Source organism: Aptenodytes patagonicus, chromosome 7 (genome assembly GCF_965638725.1).
Source record: "Aptenodytes patagonicus chromosome 7, bAptPat1.pri.cur, whole genome shotgun sequence".
Lineage (NCBI taxonomy): Eukaryota > Metazoa > Chordata > Aves > Sphenisciformes > Spheniscidae > Aptenodytes > Aptenodytes patagonicus.
The window spans coordinates 34,781,925-34,808,017 of record NC_134955.1 but is presented as its reverse complement, the minus strand read 5'-3'; the positions used below and the strand labels follow the sequence as shown (position 1 = coordinate 34,808,017).

The 26,093-nt window shown below is 42.3% G+C and overlaps 1 protein-coding gene across 7 annotated transcripts in view; it reads left to right on the top strand.

Moving 5' to 3' along the window:
- RAD51B (RAD51 paralog B) overlaps positions 1 to 26,093 on the top strand; it is a 466,410-nt gene that overhangs the window by 332,445 nt on the left and 107,872 nt on the right. For all 7 annotated transcript variants that reach the window (XR_012995904.1, XR_012995903.1, XR_012995905.1 and 4 more), the window contains one exon: positions 1,457 to 1,535. Coding sequence is in view for 4 of the 7 variants with exons in the window: in XM_076344829.1 (XP_076200944.1) it covers positions 1,457 to 1,535 (79 nt within the window). In the remaining 3 variants the exon portion in view is untranslated. The remainder of the gene's footprint in view (positions 1 to 1,456; positions 1,536 to 26,093) is intronic.

Sequence of the window (26,093 nt, the reverse complement as noted above, 5' to 3'; positions counted from 1 at the left end):
GGCTGCCTGTCTTGGGCTGAGAGGGTATAGTATCTGACAGGGCTTTGGAAAATTAGGCACCGAGGTTCCACAGCACACTGCTAGGCAGGCCTCACAGACGGGTTAGAAGAAATCAGTGCACTGAAGGAAAGGAAGTCAGCAGGCCTGCTCTGTGTCCTGAGCAGTCACGGCTCGGGCTCTGTGATATTGCCCTGCTTGGAGCAGATCCCTGCAGAGGATCAGCGTGGGCTGAGGGGGAGCCGCCTGCCTAAACCGTGCCCTCAGGGGCCGGGAAGGTGGGAAGGCTCTTCCAGGGTGCAGGGCCACTGCCAGGAGGGCTGGTTTCCAGTTCCCGGCCTTTTCTAGCTGTTGAAGAGGTGAGCAGAGAAAGGTGTTTCAGCTTTGTTCAGAAGCTCTGTGCCAGAGGCAGAGCAGCAGCACGCTCTCCGCTTCAGCCACTGCTGTCAGTGTCTTCTGCAGGGCCCACATGGGGACCATTAGATCAGTGTTTGTGCTGATCACACTCTGGGCAGAACTTATTAAATTTATCATTAAAATGTCACTTTCATGTAGGTGACAGAATGGGGGTTATTTTGAGGCAAGCTGTGAGGGAGCAGTCCTCGGCAATGAGCAAAAATCAAACAGCCAAGCAATAAAGCCTGGCACATTTGTGTGAGTTTACCACTGCGGGTCCCATGTCCCCTGCCCTGCCAACAAGCCCATTTCTCTCTCTCTGCTCTGCTGCAGCTCATCTTCCACAGAGGACGGTTCCTCCATAGTGGAGCCAGAGAGCTTGGGATATTTCTGGCCTGGCCATGGAGGGCCAGCACACCCAAATGCCGAGCTAAATTCAATTGCACTATATACCCTGAGGGAATTCCAGTTCCTATTTTGAAACTCCAAGGACAGGATCCTTGAATAAAGCTTGACTCGGTCATTACCCCTTTTGCAAAAGAGGACATCCAGATAATTGCAATGGCATGTTACCATCCCCGGAGTGGTGACCCATGGGTGGACCATGCTGCTTCCAGGGGCAGGAGGAAGATGGCGGGTGGAGTTCTTGGAGAAGCTGAGAACGTGCATCTGTGGAACAGCTAACGGTGATTAAAATTGCATTATGCAGCGGCAGTTGCAGTTTTGATCAAAATTGTGTCCTATCTGAGTGCAACTGCCTGAACCAGCAGGAATGATTAAGCTTAACAGGATGCCAGTAAGACAAACAAAACTTGCTGCATTCATGACGGTGGTTTTTTAGGACCTGTGAATCCTTTTAAAATTGCAGCATGATTTATACATGTGTATGAGAAGACCTCAACTGCTTAGAAGTGACAGGGCTAGATCAATAACTACCTTATTATTTCTGCAGTATGCTTTACTACTTTTGGAAGTTAAATCCAGTGAGATTATTCTATGGATTTGAGCTCCGATCAGTATGTTATAAAGATGTGTACTTACATATTACTTGTTTGTTTTGCAGCTCCTGGTTGCTAAATCCCCTGTTGCTCCATTCTCCGCTTTTTTCTACACCATTGAGAAATCAGGCTTGGTTCTTCAAGGTAAGACCAGAGCATTGATTGTTTTGCCTTTGCAATTAGTATTTTAAGCAGGCTGAATGTAGATAACAGCAACTATTGTTGAAAATGGTGCTGTTTATACCTAATTAAAACAGCACACATTTAAACAGTCTGGTTGACAAGGGCAGCCTTCTGCTGCGTTCACTGTTTTGTCTTGGATTATACTAAATTAGTTGTTGCATATTCCCATGGATCTAAGAATGTGCCTTGTAATTATTAATCAAGGCTCCCTGTTCTCCTTCAAGGTACAGTAGAATGGTTCTGGCGACAGTGCTCCTATGGGATAGGTTTCTCCAGGAGAAACATACCCATCTATCATTAATAACATGCTCTAATAAATGATTCTTCTTTAGCAAATGGCTTGACATCAATAAAAATACAGGAAATTAATATCTGTTCTCTATTTTTGTGATCATTTTAATGCTAATGCCCCATGGTCTTAAATAATCCTCAGATTCTCTAGGATATGAGGTAGTGTACTGAAAAGCTGGATATTGCTACCATGATGACAGGGAACTAGTGTTCCTTGTGGCCATGTCCTAAATCACGTACTTTCAGACCACAGCTAAAAGAGTTCAGCTCTTCCCTTCTTTCCCCATTTATCCCAATAAATCTGCCTTTAATGTCCTTATTTTTTGACAGACATTCATAGATCAATTTTGTTGAGTTGCTGTCTGTTGATATGCAGCCTGGCTCCTGATTGCTGTATCAGTTTAGCAGAATAAATAAAACTAGTCAGTGCCTGCTACTCTTTGATCAGAGGATACACTCTGGTATGCAGCCATGGCATTAACGAAAGTAAGTATCACTGTTTCTCAGGTTCCAGTGATTGAGAATCACTGATCCCATAAAGCACTATGAACATTTCAAGGTATGTGAACAGTTCTCTTCCTTCTGATTGTCCGTTTCTCACCTTTAAACAGGCTGTACCAGACCAACGACATATTTACATTTACGAATGACTAAATAAGCTTACATTTCTGGGGATATATAATGTAGGAAAACAAAAGAAAGAAAAATGTTTTATGGTACATTTTTTCTTCCATTTAATAATCCTACATAATGATAATGTGGGGGTCCATCCAGTGTTTCCTAAGCCTTTGGATACTATACCCAGTGTATTCGTAGATGGCATTTTGGGAATTTGATCTGCTTTATTTGGTACCAGTAATTTTAAAAAGGCTACGGGAACAAGAAAAAAAATTTATTAGTTTAAACTGCAATGGCTTGCAAGAGTTGGTCTAGACGTGTTTTGATTCAGTATAGGGCAGAAGACAAGGTACTTTTCTATCTTGAATATCTTGTAAGTTGCAGAGATGCTTCTGGTCATTATAAAAAAAGGCAATTTCCTGCTCTGTCCTCGGGCACTAATGTAGTGAAACTTTGGGAAAGAAAGATTTCCCATTTCAGAAATGGCAAGCATTTGTTCAGAGAGGTTCTTTATTTGTTTCAGTTCTTTTCTGTGAGCCAGGAATATAGCTTTCCAAGGACTGAACCCTACCTTTAAAGAAAAAATGGGCCTGGTAACATGTAATGATGAGGGAGCAGGACTCTCTGATAGAAGGATAACACTGTATTAGGTGTATGGCAATTGCTTTTTTCCGTGTGTCCATATGTTTCTGGGGTGCACATTTAAAACATCATTCACCATTTTTCTAAAAACAGGTGAGATACCAGTTTGGATTTCTCTAAGTAAATGCTGTCTCGACATCAGACATTCTTTGTACATTTTGGAAGGCAGCTTGAAGCTCTTCTTTGTGTGAGCCTTTTCTTACTTTCTACCTATACTGTTATGTTTACATTTTAGATACTTTTCTCCAAGATGGGTAGTAACCAAGGGCATGGTTCCCATGATAATGTGCCCCAGACTATTTTACAGAGACTTGTAAGCACTTACACACGAGCCATCTCACTGAGTTGTACAAAGTAAATATTGCATGGTCTCATCCCACGTTTCAATGATCATTATTTCTATGGAAAGAGGAAGTGAGCAAATCACCTGCAAATGGCTGTTTTGGAAAAGATGCAGAAAGTGGTACCAGGCTGCCTCGTGCAAGAGAGGCTAGAGTTGTTATGAGAGTTGTAGCTGGTGCTGCTTTCCAAAGGGAAGCTGGACGCAAGGTAAGATGTCAGTAAGGCAACTGGCCACGGGTCAGCCGGCGAGGGAGTGTCCCTGCATTGCTGCTTGAGGGACATCGTATAGCCCTAACAAGTGGAATCTGTCCCGCAGCCTGATTGCAAAGGCAGCTTTCCCATTCAGGCTTTGTTGTTTAGTTCAGTTGGTGTCAGGAGGCGAGCACATTCAGGGCGGCTGATGGGAACAAGTGGATGGGTGTGGGAACTGGTGAGAAGCAGCAGCTGGCTGAAATGCCCAGGATTCTTTCTTCTTACTCAGGGGGTCCCATCCCGGGACCATTAACCAATAGGCCATAAACAAATTGATATCGGAAAATGTGGCTGGAAACTCCTTGATTAGTGAGGGTGAATGGGGAATGAAAGACAAAGTGAAAGTGTGATTTAACAGTTCCACAAGCAATTTCCATTGCCACCTCTGAGGGATTAGGATGTGTGGAATAGGATAAAAATGAGGAGGAGCTCCCGCCCTGCTTTTGTTCTGTGGGCCAGAGGATAATAAAACGGCAGGAGAGGCAGTGCAGCTAGTTAGGGATTTCACAGGCTGCTATTTGATGCAGTTTAAGGAGCCCTTCTGCTATTGTTGCAGTTAAAATGGGAAGCGGAACTGTTCTCCATTCGCAAAAATCTCCAGCGTCTTCAGGAAGAGGGCTGAGAGCAAAAGGCTATTAAGATGGTAATGCTGCCCCATTTGGAGGAGTGTATCAAAATCCTCTTTGTCAATGTAAATCACCACTCTGTTTCCCTGGTATCTTTGCATCTCATGGCCTCAGTGCAAGCACAGAAGCGTTTGGAGGAGACCCTAGTGAAGGCAGAACTGCTTCTCTTATATTGTCAGAGGAGAGCTCCAGGCTGCCCAAGGGTGCCTCGGAAAAAACTTCTTTGCTTTTATAAACTTGAAGTGTTCAGGGATGAAAAGAATCCAGTTATTCACTCATTCTTTTATTTCCACTTGCAGACTAGAGAAATGAAATTTGATGATTGGAAAGCAAGATTGGCCAGTCAGAGATTTAGCAAGGAATGTCAGCCTTCAGTCTCCTCTTTTCATTGCTTCAGTATGCTCTGTGCTGTGGAGGGGGTGGAGTGCAAACCCAAAAAAAGCCTCAGTTGCCTTTACATTGCAATACAATGTCATGTAATGTACTGCCATGCTGTACAATGTGACTCTGTGATGAACCTGAATTGTGATTGCAAAATCTAGTCTGACAGCAGATCTCTGCTTTGTAGAGATCTTAAACGAGAGGCAGAAGCCTGGATCTAAGCACCACAAAATATTGGAAGTTTTACTGCCTGCTTGTGTATTCTGTTTAAGGGCTTGCTGTTGCTTCCCTAATTCAATATACTAGTTAAAGTGAATAAAGTGATACTGTCAAAAGAATAACAGTAAAAAACCTCCAGATCTACTTGATTAAGGGTGCAAGTCACAAGATGATTTTTCTCATTGGCAGTGATATAATTTCTATTTTGGATTGGAAATTATTAGCTGGTAATTCTGTTCCTGGTGTATCAGTCAGACAGATTCTGGGCTGTTCTTGCCTAGTTGTAGTTTCATTGAAGCTGAATGTAGCACTTACTGGGTTAGGTCAGCTGAACTAGAAGATGCCACTTAGCCATGCACATACATCTCCAAAAAGAAGATAGGCTGAATAAGCTGTCAGTGTTAAGCTGTATTCTGTGGGCGATCGTCTGAGTCTAGCTTTAGAAACAGCAGCATTCTGAGGCATAAATACAAGCTAGCAACTGAGCCTAGCTATTAGCAACTGGTATCTCAGCTGTCTCTGGAAGTAAGTCTCATTCCATCTCACCTAAGTAAATGCCCTCTGTTACCAAGAGCATGGTGCTGCAAAAGAAGACAGGGAACATGGTGGCTGATTGCCAACAGGAGAGTCTATTGGGACTTTTCGCTGAATGCTTTAACCAAGTGATTAACGTTGCTCTTCACTGAAAGAGCTCAGAAGCACTGAAAACATAATGCAAATAATACTAGTGAGCTAGGACTTGCTTTTGAGTAATGATTTATTTTCAGTTTCATAGGGTTTAAAGACGGGTGGAATCAGCAGTTCATCCAAACTGACCTCCCATATATCATACATGTTTCCTTCAGGTATCTGATAACTTACATTACACTGAATCATGTCTTCTAGAAAGGCATTCACTTTTATTTGAAGACATCAAGAAATGTGAGTTCCTGGTTTGCCTTGACAGTGTTTTCAAGTTTTAGCTACCTTCCTGCTAAATACTTGTTCTGTATTTCAGGTTAGAATTTGTCTGCCTTCAGCTTTTGGCCTCAGTTCTTGTTATGACCTTCAGTGCTAAATAAAGCACTGTTGCCGTTAAATGGTTGCCATTTTGCATGAGTGTACTTGACGTTAAGATTTATTCTGATATGTTTTATTCTTCCTTTTGAAACAAAGTTACAACTATCTGCAAATTTAACCTCAAAACTTTTGTGTCTCATGCTGACTGGCTCCCCTCACTACCCAAAGGACAGAATACCTTGTACTGCTAAAGGGAAGAGTTTGATTTTTGTGCCAGCAGGACTGGATGATTAATTAGTTGATTAATCCACCCCTTCTCCTGCCCTCTTTTCCACTGCACACGTGTGTGCGTGTGCACAACCACACTCACCTTGCCTGTAATGTCTTATTGAGGTGGGTAACTTCTGATAAGTAGAAACGACAGATATGTGGCACTCGGAAGAGAGTGTCTTAGGTTTTAAATTTCACACTACTAAGAGGGAAAAGATCTAGGAACAGCTAAATCTAGGGAAACCTTGGTACATTATGTTTCATTTGTCACTAATGTAATGGAAGAGGCTCATTTTGATCTCAAAATAGGATAGGGTCTGGGTTTGTAGTGCAGCATGCAAACCGTCTCCAAAGTGCTATAACTAATTTATATGGCTGAAGCAAGTGAAAAGTGCCTCATTTTATTTTGTAAAGAAATGCTTTGGTAATGAGTAGTGAGGTAGAAAGGGAATTCTGAAAGAAAGGGCAGCATTATTTGTATTGTATTGTGTGAGTTTGAACAGTGAGAGACAATGATTTACTGCATCAAAAGCTTTTATTCAATTGAAGAACTGTAACTATAAAGTGACCTTTGTCTGGAGCAACATGGATATAATCTGTAAAATGAAGCAGGGTTGTACTTGATGTGTGAATGGATGGAAGACAGATTAATGGGAATAAAGTTGTGCATTGCTATTGAGATGGTAACAGATTTGCAGTGCCACTGGTGATTTCCAGCCCTGTTGGAGGGGTAAAGATGAACTGATCATTGTTAGGATCTCTGTGGGGTGGAACCGTTTTTGCTGTATTCCCCACAGGACACTGAAAGCCTCATGCTATTTCTAACAGGTTTGTAATAATGAGAGCAAAAAAGCACGATTGGTTTGTAGGCTAGGTCTATCCTGGCAGTAAGGAATGTGAAAAAAATAAGACTCCTATCATCCCAATGCCAGCAAAATCACCCGTACAGATGTAGCTGACATCAACAAAAATGTTCTTTTGTTCAGCCAGTCCATGGCATTTTGGGGAATGGGTTACTAAACCTGACCCAGGAATGGCGTTTGCTTGGGTGAGAGCATCCTCACTAGGTGGCTTTGTGGGAATTGGCCTACTGCTCCGCAGCAGCGTTGGCAAGGTCTCGCTGGAGTAGCTGAACTCCATGGCTGTCAAACAAAGGAGTCCAGAGGAACAAAGCACAGATACAAAACCAACTAAAAATGGTAATGAAGAGAGGTGGAGGGAAAATATTTTAATTGTGAAGGAAGACTAGAGGCATCTTGGGTTTAGATCCAGTAGAAACAAAATAAACTCTGTCATTTCAATAAAATTAAATGTTTCTCTCTGCATACATGATCTTTCTAGTGGCATAGTAGATACACAACAGATTGGTAAAGTTTCTGGCCATACTTTTTGCTGTGGGCTTAACCTGTGGGAGGATATTATGCTGGATAAATGCAGTTTAGCACAAAGTATTGAATTACCTGCTTATTTCTGAACACATATGTAAAGACACTGAAGATACAGTACTGCTTTCTTGCACTGAAAGCCAAACATGTCCCTAAATGCTTTGCTAGATTGCAACTGAAATGCCAGCATTTAATTTTTCTTAAGTTTTACTGAATGTAATATGAAAAAACTTAGTGCAAGCAGTGTGCCAAATCTGTTCTCACTGACACAAGTATGAATCAAAACTAATCTTTTTTAATCCAGTGTTGTTAAAACAATGAGCTGAAGAGTGTAAGTCTGTACCTGCAAAGACACTCCCCTCTTTTCAAGGCTGGCATAGGCTTCCTGGGACAAAATGGTCTCACTTCAGAGAAATCTTCTCCTTACCAGTCTCTCGGTAATGAATTCCTGATCAAAGTGGGCTGCTCCCCTGTGTTTTCAGCACAGTGCTAAAGCAAATGGCCTTTTTTCCAAAAGGCTTTTAACATAAGGAGTGAAGTTGTCTGTTGATTAGAGGTAGTATCTGTGATTTGTGATGGTATATTGTCCTGGGAACTGAACGTTGTCGTAGAAGACCAAGACTCTACTAGTAATTGCCTGGATTTAACGTAGAAAATGTTACATCTTTCAACCTACAGATTTGCAGAATATGGTCAAAGGTACCTAAAATGGACTTAATGTTCTTAAGCAAACACATTCGTGAGTAGGAAGCCAAAAAAATGTCTGTCCAAAAACATGTTTTTCAGCCAGAGTAAAGTCTCATGCTTTTGTGTGCAGCTTATTGAAAGTAAAAGGCAGTTAAGTCTCACTGTGATTTATCCCTTTCTCACATAGGCACAACTAGATTTCTTTTGCTATACTCAAAGGTTATATCTGTTCTGGCTTCACCACTAGCATGTTTGGTGAAGGCATCACTACTGTCATTTTATCTTGTAAAATGATAGTTAGCAGTAGAGGACTATGACCCAAATGACTTAACCTTGGTAGTACATGCAACTTTTCTTTAGCTATAGGACTTTATGTATTCTCCGTGTTAAAATCTTGTAAAATCTCTAAGCGTACAGCCTGGTTGCCAAAGGGAAATGCTGGACGCTTTATTGTTCCCTGTGCTGGGGAGGGAAGAGTGGTGTGGAAATCCAACAGTTAGCAACAGTCTAAACCTGGAAGTCTCCAGAGTGCAATCCTGTGTGGATAGGCATATTTGAATAGCACTTCATCTAAACTAGACAACTTTGCCTGAGGGGGGGCTTATTATTAGCACAGGGATAATGCTTTGCAAATAGGGTCCTGCTGCTTTGGCCCCACTGCTGTTTTTCTTTGAAACCTTCTCTATGTTTCCAGAATTAACACACCTAGAACAACCTCAGGTATCTCTGCATCTGATGTGTAGACTTGCCCTGTCTTTAAAACTGGACTAACCACAAATTTAATTGATCTTATCATATAAGCTTAAATCTGTCTTGATAAGATGGAACAGGAATATATAGCACTTTCATAGAAAGAGACATGTGATAAATCATCCCAACAAACAGGTTTTTACTTCAAAAGGTTTTTCTCATTACAGTCATTCCCTAAAATTAATAACATTGGGCTGTTACTGTAAAGTATTTTCTGTAATGTTTATTTGAACTTTTAACATAGTGATAATGATTGTCCAGAATCTGGACCAGAATCAGCGCCCTGTGAAGGTGCGCTCTCCAGAAGCAGCAGCAGAGATGTGAAGAGTGACATTTCTAGAAAATGTTGTGGGACTATTAGAGTGCTATCAAGCAGTCTGCAATAGGGTGATTTCTCAGAGTGCTGTTGTGGAGACCTCAGCTGGGATGTGCCTGAATAAGCTTAGAATAAGTAGGCTGATGTCCTCAGTTGTGAACACCAAGCATTGCCCTCCTGAAGATGTTCTGAGTGATTTTAGGGACGAGACTCTTTTGCTTAGTAGCATATAGAAAACATCACATTCCTCCTTCAGGCTGTGTGTGTTTGATGAAGGACTTCAGTCTTGAGCCATGTCAGGTGGGAACTGCACACTACACTTTTTACTTTCTTCATGCTGTATTTGTGCTGCGAGTGAATTACCCAGAACAAGGTATTGGGCAGCCAGGCACATACATTGCAGCTGCATGTTTATAGACTGTATCCTGTCTGCCGTGGCCATTTGCTGAAGTTCACAGAGGAGCAGAACATCCTGTTTGCTTAGTTTTCTTTTGTCTGCCCTGTACCAGCACAGGGAGAATATTCCTATATATCTTTTCTTTTCTGCTCTGAAACTGGATCACAGTACTCGTGATTGTGTTCAATAGCTGGAAATGCTGAGGATATCCGATTGCTGAGGTCTCTTATTTTAAACACCACATGCCAGGAAAAGTATGTGGGATCCCACCAGCTTAGCACTGGAGGGTGCAGGATGCATCAACAGGAAAACCAAACAAAACATGAAGTGAAATTCATTTGAAAAGGGAAGGGATTCATATACCACCCATCAGCAGTGTTTAAACTCTTCGTATCCACACAATAGGCCTTTTATTTTCCTTCAGTTCTTCTCAATATGCAAACTATCTTAAACTGATTTTTAGAGCTGCAGCTGTCACTAAAGTCAGTGGGAGCTGTAGGTGCTTGTTACCTTTGAAAATCAAGCCAATGTATTCTAATGTGGTAGCAAAAGCCAAACCCGCTAAATTAGGGTGGTTAAAGCATAACTCTGATAGTTCTCTAATGTGATCCCAGCCACCTTCATATTTGGTACAGCGGCAGGGCCTCATGCTGTGCACACCAGAGCTCAAAGATATTTTGTTTCTTCTTTGCCTTTCAGCCCTCCTTCCCCTACAACTTTGTGGCCTTGCTTCATCACTACAGTCCTTCCAGCTGAATAATACTAAATAGGACTCTATTGGAGTTTAACAGAGCTAACTTTTATTCATCCAGAATACTTTTTTTCCCTTGAGAAACAGGTTTGCTCCCCCTTTTTCTCTCGAATGTGCATTAGGCTGAACTGGGGAGTGAGTGGTCACACAACTGACCCATAGCCTCCCACCTACTGTAGCAGCAGCGAGGACAAGCAGCCACCCGAGGCATGGTTTGATTTTTATTTGCAAGATTTGTCATGCCCTAGGAAAGGTTCCTAAGCAGTGGCCAGAAGTCAGAGCAAGTCCAGATTTCTCCAGTGTAGAATGAACTAAATTCCACTGTCATGTCTGAACATAAGGGGAGAAAGGTGTCCCTCCACCTGGTCCCAGCTGTCTGGGCTCAGGAAGGACACCACTTACTGCTGTATCACTCAAGGGCATGGGAAACTTCAGCACACAAACTGAATCTGCAAACTCGAGTCCTCTTCTGGCGGAGGGGGTAAATGAGCTGGCCTACCTGAGGGCTGCAGCCGACAGCGTGGCGCTGAGGCCGGCTTGCCTCGTGCTCCGTTCAAGACTGTGTCTTTTGTGGACAGATACTAGCAGAAAAAGAGTCTTGGCTGAGGATGAAGCTGTCTGCCCCCCTTTGCCCCACAGTGCTCCACCACTGGAACAACTGCACCCACCAACACCTGTTTTCAGTGTAGCTTCTTGACTGTCTGGGTTGATGGTCCAGAGAGGACTGCACAATTGTCATTAAATTTGTTCACCTGTCCTTCCCATAGTGTGAAAAATGAGTGATAATTTAGTAACTTGTCCAAAACGATTGTCCAAGAAGAATAAAAGTCTGCAGGAATGCACAAGTGATAAGCCTGTGGTAAATCATGTTTGTCACCTGTCTTACAGATCAGAGGGTATGGATTTTGTTGAATGACTAAAGGCCTTTTTGTCCATAAAATAGGAGATGTGACAGGGAGGGGTCTGCTACTGATGTTGATTTCAGGAAGTGTGATCAGATGCCTGGATGTTTTCAAATAAAGTATATTCCCAGCCTAAACTGTGTTCCTCATGTGCACTTCCTTCAATAGTTGCCAAGGATTAAGTTGTTTTGGCTTGCTTTGTTTTTCGTTTTGGTTTTTTTTTCCTAATACTCAGAATCAGCAGTTTAACTGGTTCAGAGAAAGCTAGTTTAAATGGCCTTCTGTTATTGCTTGCCTCTTAGACTGGCAGTTTTCTCAGTTCATTGGTTCTGTGTCCTTTTTTTTTTTCATAGTGCCACATGTTGTTAGTAAAATAAGAAAACAGAGGAAGCAGAGGTAACGTTGATCTTGAAACACCAGCAATTGAAAGGACTATTCACAGTTTCCTTCAAAACAAAACCAAGTGGTAAGATAATGCTAACCAGGGCTGGCTGCCCAGGAGAGCATCATAATGAAGCATCCACTCTTATTGTTCAACTCGGTGTTTGTTCTTCATGTGAACAAAAGGAAGGAAGAACTCCACTATCAGGCTAGAGAGGAAGGAGTCTTTGTTGCCCTTGGCTACCCTAACTTTAAATGTGAGGAAGCACAGGGCACTGCAGCATAACCTTTCTGCAGTATTAGACAGGGAAAATTGATAGTTCAGGACGTTAAGGGCGGACACTCTGTTTATCTAAGGACTAGGCTTCCCTTGCATGACAGCCCCAAATCAGGTATGTCAATGCTAGTATTTATTTAGGTCATGTGAGGTTTTAAAACCCTGGTTTTAAACCCTGGATCCTCTGCTTTGCTGCTTCTCTGCCATTTGATTCCTCTTCTGCATTGTTGCTCACCATCAGGAACAGTAAGAGGTGCCATTTCCTATGTCCTGAGTGTGACAGGCACCAGGTTGTCCTGAGTGTGAAGTTCAGTCATGTTGCTGAAGCATCAGGAATGTATCTGCTGGAGACTGAGTCAGGCTTACTGTACTTTTCTGCTCCTGCTCCACCCATGGAGTTGTCTGCTGAAGTGGCAGAATCCCTGCCGTCCCTCTCTCAATCCTTCAAGTCATGAGGTTGACACACTGTCAGATTAATGACAAAGTTTACCATGCTCAGAGCCATTGTTTCAGATTTTCAGATGACTCAGGCAATGATTGTGTCATCAGCTAAGCTCGGGTTATGATTTGAAGATATTCCTTGCAATCATGAAAGTTTGCTTGGCCTGCCTGTGCATTAGTCTTACTCTGGCTTTGTTTAGTTCATGTACCATCTCTACATATCAAGAGACACTGGAGAAACAGATTTACACCCCATTAGAGGCAGTGCTGTGTTCTTGGAGTGTTTGAAAAACGTGGGTGCGTATTTTGATTCTGATATAAAGATTTCATTCCTTGTATATGATGCTTTGAAATTTCTGGACACAAAATGAAAGCAGCCCACAAATACTTATCAGGTTTGTCTTCACATTCAGGGTGCACCCCTGCATTGCTTTCTTGTTAATTCACAGGTTACCATCTTGCGTGATGTACCAAGTAACATTTTCACACATTTATGACAGAGTCTATTTCCATAATTCCAGAATCTAATTGCGCTCACAACTCTATTCTACTGGTTAGCTCAGATAAGGGATTTGCTTTCTCCAGCGTGTAAGAGTTTCCAGAGTTTCAGAAGACTGCTTGCAAACTTTTTATAATACAGCAGCTTCATAGATTATATATTTTGTGAAGGCTCTACCAACATTACTGTAGACAGAGCAAGAACTTTAATTAGAGAAAATAGCCTTTTTTTGTCTAATGCAAGTGTTCTGAGGGCATGTTGATTTGGCAGAGTGAAAGCATTTGATAAGAATACAAAGAGAATGGGGAGAATCCCATGAAACTACTGAGAGGGTCAAGTGTAAGGAATATTCTTCAAGGGGTCATAGTATGTCAGCTATATACAAAACTGATGAAAGCAGGAGAATTAGGGCCAAGCTCAAATTAGATGTGCTTCTTGTGGTTCTGGAGGTGATCAGCTTGTGTGTAAAACCATGCTGGATACAGGAAGAAATAAAACAAGTACTCCATATTATGTTATTGGTATTGTGGCTCTGTAAAACCACTAAGTTCAACACAGAAAATTGAAAGAAAACTCAGAATGTCCTGGAGAGTAAAATTAAGAAATAGAATGAACTCAGACCACCCACCAAAGTAGCCTTCTGGAAACAGATTGTTCTTTACTTCACATAGTAGATGTGAAAGCACAGTAAAATGCTGAAGACCCAGATGGAGCAGTGGAGGAATGACTCTGCCTATGCTTAGGTTTTTTACATTACTAGCATCTTAAAGCATGGTGGTTCTTTGAAGAAAAAAATCCAAGATTACCTTTAGCACATCTTAGTCAAGCCACAGCAAGTATCCTCAGTTTACAAATACAAATGTTCTGGGTTTGTTTTGTTTTCCTAATTGCTAACCTTAGAAATTATTTGTTTCCTAAAAGCTAAAAGGGTTTTTTTCCTTCTCACATATCATCATGAGTGGTTTTAATGGAATAAATTGTGTCTTCCGTGCCAGCTAAAACAGTTGTTTTCAGTCATGCCAGTCATGGAGGTTTATGTATGCAGTTACAGTTTTTGTACTTGGGTGTTAAAATAAATTGAAGAGGCACAGAAGAAATAGAATTTACTTAGGTTTTTGGTGGCCCATTTGCTGAACAGAACTAGCAAGGCTGACTGAGTAACTAACATTCATTAGTGCAATTGAAGACAATAGATGAGCTTCTGAGTACTGTCAGGGAACAATTATCTTGAATAAAAGTAGGTGCTGGTTTGATGCATCTGTAATTAGAGCTGCCTAGCACTGTGGAAGGAGTTTCCTTTCCCTCCCAGGGCTAGAGGGCTTGGCAAAACCTCCTTTGGGATGAAACTTTAGAGCATTTCTCTGAAAGGCTTCTTGGGGAAATGACAACCCTATGACTTTCTTTATAGAAACTGTTTTTATGACCATATCTATCTATCTATCTATCTATCTATCAATCATTTCAATTTACAGAGGATGTAGAAGACCACGTAGCAGATACCAGAGGATAGGAAGTCTGGTATCAATGCCTAATGGAATTGCTTCCTGTTGGTAGAGTATCTGTGACAGACTTGAGCAGTGAGGGTTACACTATGATAGATAAGAGGAGTGGGGGTGGATATGGCCATGGTCTAACTGGAAAGAAGAGAGAGAGAATTGTGGGGAGCACAGCTGTGTGTTGCACTGCAACAGCACACATCTTGTGGACCATTAGCGGATGGGGGTAGGCTAAGCCCTTGCAGCATTCCTGTTCCCACTGCCTCACCTTTCCACCTGCTTGGAAGGGGAAGGCTATTTCAATACCATTTTACAATACAAATCAAAAGGCATCTCTTTGATATAATGAAATTTGGTGTGATTTACTCCTTTTCCCTGGATAGAGGCTTACTGGAGCTCACAGGGCTACCCTGGACACGGGGAGAGAGATGCAGTCTTCACGTGGCTCCTCTAACGAGGTTTCTAATCAAGGGACTGAACTTGATAACAGAATAGTTTGCTGTGGGAGATAGCTGAAACCTGCCTGCAGACAGGTAGAAGCCTTTTATAAAAGAATCCTAGTAAGAAGACTAAACCTGTTACCAGGAGGAAACTTTTTCAAGTGAACCGATCTGACAAAAGAAACCCGAATAAATGAGGCAGTGTTACCACAAAACAGTGTTTCTTAAAGAAGCAAAATGGCTTTGTTTCCATAAGCTAGCAAGAGGGATATTGGTTGCTACAGCAGGAGTCTAATGACATCAGATTCACCTGCCTGGTTGTCTACTCATAGGGGTACGTTCACTGAATGTTTCAAGCACTCCAGGAAGAAAGGAGAGGCTGAGGACTTCACTATGTTTTATTAACATTCTCTTTCCAACGCAAATCACACTGAAGAAGACAACAGATAAATCCTGATTTCACTTTATTATTAGTTGTTGAGATACGCATTTATTACAAGAAATGGGAAACAGATTACACCAGCAAACACATCTGGCCTCAGACTGGCCTTCAAGTCATCCAAAAAGAAGCACGAAATACGGCATTGTTTACAGCCAGGCACTTACAATCCCACGCAGCTGCAGGGGTGAGAGGCAGCAGAATAAACTCTCAAGACAAGCCGACAACAGCTCCACTGCTGGGGTGCCCCTTTTGCAGACGAGACAACAACAGATGAAGAAATCTTGAGAATGACCCAGAGCAGCGCTCATTAGTGAACGAAGCGCAGGCAGGAAATGGGACAAGATTCCTTTTGTCATAGTTTTTCACCCAGCTGTCTGCCCGTCCTACAGCCACCCACACACAATCAAATATAGTCATAGTCAAACTCCGTAAAAGTTATACAAATAAAACCTCCAGTGATTGCATACAGACCCCTTCCAAGTTACATTTGCCCCATTAACAAGGAATGAAAAATTGCTGGGCTTAATCCAGGCACGTTTATCATTGCAATTGAGACTTATTACGAGGGGTTGTATTCAGGTAAAGCTGATAGGATCGTGTAATTCCTCTTGCTCGTGTCTGTCTGTCCATCTGTTACTCTGCATATCTACTGTTTATTATTGATTATTGGCACTTTTACTACATCTGTTGTATTTCCTTCTTATGGCAAAGCTATGATTTTTACTTTATGCAGGTATATGCTCTGTTTGTGTAAAACAGATGTGTGCGATTCCCAAAATGACAGCATTAGCAAGCAGAGAAAAACATTTCTGGACTTCTGAAATGGATTCTCTGAGGAATCAAATGCTATTTTGAGATTTTTAAGTTATCATAATGACATCAAGACTCCAGCTTCTTGGGATCTTTTGTTTGCAAGTACAGCTCACTTAAAATCTTGCTCATAGGTTATTAAAAACCTTTGGTTTTCTTGTGGATTGAAAGCAGGTTTTTACCTATATTTTTCAGCTAGAGGTAAAGAACAAAAGTCTGTTACAGACAACTCTATAAAGAGCTGTCCTTCTTCCAAGTGGCTGCCATCCTGCTGCTCTCCACCAGGACTGTGACTGCAGGGTGCTGTGAGTAGTTACACTCTACTCACTTCTGGTTCATAGTCCCTTCATGTTTGGCTTTGCTCCTCAGCGGCAGTGGCCATTTTTAAATAAAGCAGTTGTGTATGAGCTGTTCATTAGATTCCTCTAAAGTGAAAGTTTTACTGCATCAGCACTGAGGTTGAGCATCAAGAAAAACGAGTGTCACATTTGCAGCTTATTGCAATTATTTTAAAAATCATGGATTCACACAGTCTTGAGCCATCCAGTGTCCTATGACTGTGTGTAGAGTTCCAGAGTGACAGAAAGCAGCCAGAGAATTCAAGCTGACATAGAAAAAACAAAAAGCCCAGCCCCTTCCCACCCAAAATTAAAATAATTTAAGATTGGCATTCCCAATTCTCAGATCCTTAGCAGTATCATATGATAGCATTCTCTAAGTGTTTAAATGTGTTATTTTAAAAAATCAGCACACAAGGAAATTAATAAAGAAAACCGATGCTGGAAGATCTGGGGCTGAGAGCACATAACATTAGTTTAGGGTGAAGTACGCTAAAACCACACTGTACTAAGTGAACAGTAGTAAGTCTAGTTAGTTCAGAAAGTTGCTGAAGAGATTGCCCTTTCTGAGGTGGAGGAGGATTACGGCATTCAGCTCTCCTTCCTTCTGTGTGACAGGAGGAGAAGAAACAAAGATGTCTACAGAGAGTGGTTTGATACCAGTAAGACAAGTGTTTTGACCATAATCATATTAGTACTGGTGTATAGCAGTACTGAGACAGCGCTGTTGACAGTCATCTACAATTGCAGTCACAAGAAACAGCACTACGGGGAAGTGATTTTCTTCTGTCATCCTTTACCATGGTGAGAAGACTGTTGTGTTAAAGCCTCTGAGCTGTTGTATCATACCAAAAATTATTCTCCCATTTACCTTTTGTAGCAGACTAGTTTACCTTTACTTTTTCATACTTCTTAGACCTAATCTAGAGTAGGTTTTCTGGACAAAAGGAGAAATAATTTTGCATTACATTGGCATGGGCTTTGTTTCTTCTTTCACTTGCCCTGAGGAACCCAGAACTGGTTGTTTAGAGGACAACATACCCATACACCTTCTTTATGGCTTGTTCTCCCAAGGTACCTCAGCACTGATCTGAGGCAACTCAGCACTCCTTTTTAGGGATGACATCCCACTTGAATCAGTCCACGTGGGTATCATGGCATTCTTTTATACTCACAAGTATCTACAAGGAGCTAGTCTAAGACCAACTTATTCCACCTTGGCTACTAAAGAGACATGAGATACAAAGAGGTCATAGTTGCTAATCAATGTGATTTTAAGTTTAACTGGGAAGGGGTGCTGCAAACTATGAGAACAGTGTTTGAGGCATCTGGTTTGCCACTTTTGGAGTCTCATTAATATCTCTTCTGTGTTGTTATGATGGTAATGTTAGCTATCAGACATTACTGCATCTCCTCTTACCAGTGTGTCTGAGTGCGTATCACTAGAGCTTTTAGTTGTGTATTTTTCCCCCCACAATTCTCATTTCTCATCTTTATTTGAATCACAGGCTTGTTCAGCAGGTCAGCTAATGGAGAGCAGATTTTTTACTCATTCTGGTTCTTTTTTTCCCTTTTCCCTCTATTTATATAACACACAATTTGTAATCTTTTTAAAACCAAAGAAGAGAGAAGTCTTGAGTTCATCTAGATTAAAATCAGCTGCAGCCTATTCATGGACTCAGCCCAAGATTGAGACTTTAGGAAACAAAAACACTGGACTAAATTAGACTGAACTAGCCTCTGTCTCCTGGTGAGGGGATTCATATAGCAAAAGGAAAGGGGAAAAGGGGGGTAAAGGGAGAGGATCTCCATGTGGTTTTAATTCATTTTGATTCTCTTCCTGAAGCTAATTTACCCAACACAAAGGCTCTGTAGTGGGCAGCCAGCTTTTTAGAAGTTTGGCTTTCACTGATAAACAACTCAGTTCCTGTTCTGAAGGTCTGAGATAGCTCAGACCTGTGTGTAATCAGCCGAGGTTTAATGTGAGTATTTTGGTACAGGGTATTTCAATTACATATTAGAGTCCTTTCATCATCTGTCAGAGTGTATCCTGAAGACTCTCGGATAATTGATCTAGCCCCTCCATTCATTCTCTCCCCAGAAACAGACAGTGAATTGTCTCATTGAAGAATCAGATCAGCAGACACATGGGCATGTCGAGCCAAAAGTACTTCCACTGGCGTGGCACCCTCAGAAGGCAGTTCTTAGCTTCTTCTGGGCATAGAAGCCTTTGCCACCAAAGTAGCAACATACTGTTTTCTGCTGAAGGGAAAATACTCAAATGTTCTATTCATCCCCTTTGCCATTAAATCTTTTTTATTGCATTCTTAGCCCCATTTGTGTGTGTAGTCCTCTAGCAACATGCAAGAAATTATGTCTTTGCCCTAAAAAAGTCAGACGGTAGGTGGGAAGTGAAGCAAACAGTAAATCACTAGCTGGAAATTATTTGAGTGATTATGTTAGGCACAGACAGTCTTTGGTTACAGTTTTCATGTACTTAGTGACAATAACTTGTAATCTAAGCAAAACTAAAAGGCAAATGGGGAGATTAATGGAGGGACTGAGATGGAGGAGGGAGTGGAACCGGGCCTTGAAAGGAAGGGTTGACTGAGACAATATCTGTGGGTGTATGGTTTCCCAGTGCTTCAATCCCATGTGCAAATATTTGTTACAGTAAATGAGTATATGCAGGGCACATATCTATCGCTGAGTGGCTAATGAGCCACAACAATCAACATCAGTTGTTCACTGCTCTTTTACATGTGTCCTAGGAATGAGTAGTATCAAAGGAAATATGGTTTTAAGATCGAGGGCTGAAGATATCTGGCTTCAGCTGCTAATTCTTGCCAGTTTTGTGTAATAGCAGACAAAAGAATTTCTCCATGTTCTGTTTTCCATCTTCTTTTCTAATTTACAGAGATACTGAAATGTTCAGCATTATATGTAGGATGCTCCATTTCTACAGTGTTAAAGGCCATATATACATACACAGATAATCCAGGTACTGCACAGTTATCCAGAAAGCCTTATATATCCTTCTCTGGGCATATTTTTCCAAAGTGTATTTTGCATTTTCATGGCTTTCCCACTTTATGAGTCAATTCAAGCAAAGGTTTAAATACATGTGTAATCCCTTATACTTTGCTTGACTTAAAAATTTCTCACATTTATAACAGGTCATCTGGAGTCTAGGTTGAGCAGGGCATGTTTTTTCCATGGAACTCTCATGTATTCCTTCCTCCTCCTGACCACATGCTGTACCTCCCCGTCAGCACCCAGTCCACTTCCTGTGTGCCACCGTGCTCTGAAAACAGGCCAGAGATGCTGCAGAGCTTTTGGTAATTAGACTTTTTTTAAGGATAAATCAAGTTTGATTTGATGTACTGGTACTGTGAGAAAGACTATTTGAATATGAAGGTGAAGGACTGGAAATCTTAGCATTTCCTGCCCATATTTCTTCTTGCCAAAACCTAGGGCATGATACAGCTGAAATAAAGTGACCCGAAGGCTTTTGGATACTGTTAGGTGTCACACTTTCTTCTAGGCCTTCCTCAAATGCTGCTAGAAGCAAATTGGTCTACCGTCCTTTTCAGTTACTTTGTTTTGTTCTGTTGCTTATATTCTGTCAGTAAGCCTATTATTTGTCTAACGCTCAGACAGATCGCTTCCTCTCCTCTCCCCAGCACGTGTTAGATACTGATGACTCCAACAGAAGTGGTTAAAACTTTATTCAGAAGTAACTGGAAGCCATCTAGGACTTGGCAAAGGATAAGGTGTGGTTAAAGGGTGAAACTGAAGTCCTTTTCACCTGCTTAATGGGTTGCAGAGATTTATTTTAAGGCTCAAAGTAACCTATCAGTATTTTGAGAGAGTAAACTCATTTTGGATGGCTTTAGATGGCTTTCTTTAAGAAGAAAAAGTATTGGTATTCTTTACCCTACCCCAAAAATAGACAGTTTTATGCTTTTACTATTCCACATGCTTTGAGTGACAGCTAGCAAAATACCAAAGAAATAACTACAGTAGTTTAATGTAGTAAAAATTATGTACTTAACATTGGCTTACAGTAAGCCTCACATGTTAGGATCTGCTTCATATGTCGACAAAGTACCATATTCATCCCCAACACTTTTAGGAGCGGAGCTGCACTACTCATTGCTCTAATCTCCACGTTTGGGGCATCTGTTCCCATGATTCCCTTTGTCTTGTGAGGTCCAGATCCTGCACAGCCTGTGGTTTTTTTTGCGGTCTTTTGTTTTTAGCAATTACTAAACAAAGAGGTATTTAACTGTAGCCTTATTTAGCTTGAAAGGAAACGTAGTGCTAGATCTACCAGTTTCAATAGGTTTTAACCCAAGACATAACAAAAAGCTGCAGTCTTTTTCTTCCATTGATTCAAACCCAAAGAAACCAGATACATTCAAACAAAAAACTCTGGGGAGAAGGATGGGGTTCAGACAGTCATTTCAAGGCATCAAGCTATGACGTGGAAGTTATTTTTGAGAAACCTGTTTTAGTGTGTTTGCAAACTTGGGCAACTTACTATATTGCTTACTCTCGGTTCACAATGTAAAAGTCATCTTCACAAGCATAAAGCTAGAAATACGCCTTTGAAAAGGAGAGAAAAGATTTGAGAGCACAATATTTAGTTACCATAAAAAAAGTTTTATCTTGATATTCTACCCTGACCCTGTCCAATTCGATCCTTCCCTGTCATACAAAATGGTGTAGCGGTAAGGTCTTGATCCTGGAGATTCCCAGGGATGTGACAGAGCAGAGATGATGTGTTACCTCTGAGAGTACCTGTACCAGGCTGAGCTCTAGTTACCCATGCACTGTTAAGGGCCTGCAACACTTGCTCACGTTTTACCTGTAGAGAGGAAAAAGCTCACAATTTTTCAGTTTTCAACTACATAAAGTTCTCTGCAGAGAGGAAGAAAATGGAGAGAGAGACATCCTGCTTTCATGTTCTTCTTGCAGTCCTGTAGCTGGCCGCACAAGAGCGTGTGCAGCCACACGTGCCTAGGCACCCAGAGCTTAGTGCTCTTGAGCACACGTGCATTTACATGACTCAGAGTTAAGTTCCACTCCTCTGGTCTGGTGGTTGTTAAGAGAACAGGAAGCAGGGGCTGTTGGGAGGATTTATTTTAAGAAGCTGTTGTACAATTTTGGTTCCTTTTGGCTGCAGTGTTCGTTGTCAGCATATGGCTGCTCTCTTGAGGATGGTCTGAGTGAGCTGTACAGCTGTCATTGTTGTTTCTCATTTGCCTTGCTGTGCTCCAAGCTTAACGTGGTTTCAGAGTGCTCTGCTGATCTATCAGGTCAAGCTCCTTGGGTGCTGCTTCTCAGATGGTAACCAGCAGTAGTTCACCCTGGCTGCTGTCAAACCTGTTCAACTTTCTTCAAAACTATTCCTGCTAGTGTAACAGTTTACCAGTATTTTACTATGAAACATATATCCTTCAGGGAGCTTCTGCCTGTATGAGCTCTGGGGAAACTATGGGCAGAAGCTGCTGTACAAGGTGTACATTTGCTCACAGTCTGAAGCTAGGTTTAAGAATAAAAGGCAGAATAATATAGAAGAGCAACCTGTAATACGATAGGGTTTTTACAGAAATACCACTAGGAGGATCTTTATAGTCATTGCAATACTTTACCTGTGATGCTTCTTAATACTTTCTGAAATGAGATGGCTTTATTATTGAGAGAGCTCCAAGCAGTAAAATTGTCCTTAGTCTGGGATTTTTGCTGCTGGTCTCTCTAGCAGCTGTTGGGGAACAGGCCATGAGTTCTGGTGGAGGAAGAATGAAGTTATTGGCTTCAGTCATCAGCAATTTTCAAGGAAACTAAGATGGCTCACTCTGGTGCATTTTCCAGGAGTTGGACATGTTGTGCATTGGTCTCAAGATTTTCATGCTGGGCAGCACTTACTTTGTGGATCTTTTGTACCCACAGGCTTCCAAGCAATATAGGCTTCCCAGGGTTGGTCAAATTCACTTACACTCTTTGTCTTCTTCCTTGCAGCACTTTTCACAAGAGTCTCCTAATATTATCAGGTTGTTTGCTTCTCTTCCTTAATTACTAGTTCGAAAAATTCTGTCTCATACCATTCAGAGAGAAACAGGCTAGTCAATAAAAGCAGAAATTGAAGTACAGTTGGCTATGTTAGTAGAGCTCTGAGAATCCAGTCATGCTGGTTTTCTGAGTGTACTTAGCGTTTCGCTTTGATGCTGTGAGTCCTGTACAGTGAAGGGTGAATACAAAAGTAGAATGTTGGTACTAGCCCAAAACTTCAGATGTTTATCATTCGTTATCTGAATTCCACATACCTGCAAAACTGGGCTTGAGGTTCCACAAGAGAAGTTTTCTTTTGAGGGTTTTGCTTTGATTTGAGTTGGATCTATCCAGAAAATGTCTTGTGGCATATTATTTGAATTTTTGCAGTTTTTTCTCCACCAGGAAATAAAGTTCCTGAAGCTCTGAGCCAGTGGAAGAAGGTGAAATAAGATAGAAGATGCTCATGTAGACAATTTCACACATCTTCAGAGGTTTAGTCTTCAGATTTTTGCCAAGTTTTGTATAAAAGTCTGGTCTGGCTCTGATGTCATCCAAAGTGATTCATCTGCTTCTCACTGTCTCCCAAGTGGGTGAATCACACTGTATATCTCCAAGATGCACTATCAACATACACAGACAGAGGTACACTAGAAAACACACTGTCCTGAGGTCAAACAGGGAGGTGATTCGAGTCAGCCAGCATGGCTTCACCAAGGGCAAGTCCTGCCTGACTGACCTAGTGGCCTTCTATGATGGAGTGACTACATCAGTGGACACGGGAAGGGCTACAGATGTCGTCCACCTGGATCTCTGTAAGGCCTTTGACACGGTCCCCCACAACATTCTTCTCTCTAAACTGGAGATGTATGGATTTGATGGGTGGACTGTCCAGTGGGTGAGGAATTGGTTAGATGGTCACATCCAGAGGGTAGTGATCAACGGCTCAATGTCCAGATGGAGATTGGTGATGAGTGGCGTCCCACAGGGGTCCGTATTGGGACCGGTACTGTTTAATATCTTCATCAATGACATAGAAAGTGGGATCGAATGCACCCTCAGCAAGTTTGCAGATGACACCAAGCTGAGTGGTGCGGTCAACACGCCAGAGGGATGGGATGCCATCCAGAGGGACCTGGACAAGCTCAAGAAGTGGGCCTGTGTGAACCTCATGAGGTTTAACAAGGCCAAGGGCAAGGTCCTGCACCTGGGTCAGGGCAACCCCTGGTATCTATACAGGCTGGGGGATGAAGGGATTGAGAGCAGCCCTGCCGAGAAGGACTTGGGGGTACTGGTGGATGAAAAGCTGGACATGAGCCAGCAGTGTGTGCTCGCAGCCCAGGCGGCCAATCGTATCCTGGGCTGCATGAAAAGAAGCGTGGCCAGCAGGTTGAGGGAGGTGATTCTGCCCCTCTACTCTGCTCTGGTGAGACCCCACCTGGAGTACTGCGTCCAGCTCTGGAGCCCTCAGCATAAGAAAGACATGGACCTGTTGCAGCGGGTCCAGAAGAGGGCCACAAAAATGATCCGGGGGATGGAACACCTCTGCTATGAATAAAGACTGAGAAAGTTGGGGTTGTTCAGCCTAGAGAAGAGAAGGCTTTGGGGAGACCTTCTTGCAGCCTATCAGTACTTAAAGGGGGCTTATAAAAAAGATGGCGGCAAACTTTTTAGCAGGGCCTGTTGCAACAGGACGAGGGGGAATGGCTTTAAACTAAAGGGGGGTAGATTTAGACTAGATATAAGGAAGAAATTTTTTACGCTGAGGGTGGTGAAACACTGGCACAGGTTGCCCAGAGAGGTGGTGGATGCCCCATCCCTGGAAACATTCAAGGTCAGGTTGGACGGGGCTCTGAGCAACCTGATTTAGTTGAAGATGTCCCTGCCCACGGTAGGGGGGTTGGACTAGATGACCTGTAGAGGTCCCTTCCAACCCAAACTATTCTATGATTCTATAAACCCTTTCCATGTAAGTGACAACTTGCAGATACAGGGAAATGTCCTTTCCTGGTTTTCTAGATAGTCCTTTTGATTCCCTCTGCCTAGAAAAAGATGAGGCTGAGAAGGAGGCAAGCTTGCCTGTCAGAAGAGTAAGTTTCTTTCCTGATATCGAGCACCATAGTTGGGAATATTATTTTCTCCTTCCTGCTAAGTCCCCTGGCACTTGCATTTTTTCCTCAAATATTGCTTGGCAGTATCCACTGGAAGAGATGGTCCTGTTTGGGACAAAACCTTATTTCATTTCCCCCTACCTCCATTTTCTTTTGTTTATACTAGACAAGAAAACTGCGTCGTTTGAGGAATAAAAATCAAGTTTCTATTTCTACATCTGCTTTTCTCCCCAACCTTCTATCTGTTGATTTGACTGATTTGCAGCCCTTCCTTCCCCCCTTGCTGTTAACTAATGGACTTTGGTGTTAAGCCAGCCTTTCAGTGCACACACCACCATGCCAACGAGAGTGTGTGCAGCTATTCTGTCTGCTTTGGAAGGCTACAGATGCAGCCAGAGCTAGAACAATTCCCGTATTGATCCCACACTTGTCAGTTAATCCGTCATAAGGCATGGGAATCCTAGCCCCTTCCACATCTGCCTGCATAACTGCAGGGGGAAAACCAATTCTCTGAAGCTCTCACCAGGGAACAAGAAAGCAAAGAGAAATGGGAGCTCACTGGGAGAGAGGGCTGTAAGCTGCTGGGCCAGAGGGCCGTGAGATCGCCTACCTGCTCCACCCTTTCCCCTCGGCTCCTTTTCATCCTCCTGCAGGTCAGCAGGATCAGGTTTATGTTAGCGAACCATGAAGCTTATCAAATAAATGCTGCAGCAGCAGGTGTTTGGCTGCCTCCACAGGCCAAGTCTAACAAGGTTGATATTGTGTCTGTGGCCAAAGTAATGCAGTAATTACTTTTCTGGGCTTGGAACCCCCAAGAGGTTTCTGGGAACCAGTTAGAAAAACAAACCTTGCTAAGAGCAGGGGATTTTTAAAAAGGAACAGTGGTGCTCTCTGTGCCAGAAGGAGAGGACAGGGGTTTCGAGTGCGGCATCCAGTGTGGTGCCCCGTCCCCCTGTAGCTTGCTCACGTTACAGGGGCCTAGGACAGAGGCAAAGTGCTTGATTCTGGTCACTCATGTCAGGACGGGCAGCTTATTTTGGCTCACAGTGGCATGTGGAAAGGCAGCTGCTTTCTTTAAAGACGTTAATGTGGTACTGCAAGAAGAGCGAACCCTGGGTTAGGGGGGCCCTTACAATTCCATCTATATAATTCAAATTGACTTACAGATCAGGAGTTGCATAGCATAGCTTTCCACTGCTGTCTGATTCTTGCATTTGAGCATTTCTCTTGTAGCTATGAGCGCAGAAACTGAGTTACGGACCATGATGCAGCCTAATTACACCAAAGGAAGAACAAGATCTCAGAGCACAGCTCCGCTGTGCCGTGCCCCTTTATCTCAGGTACTCCGTTCCAGGCTACGGAGGGGAAAGCTAAAACAGGTCTGCATAGTGATGGCATTTTG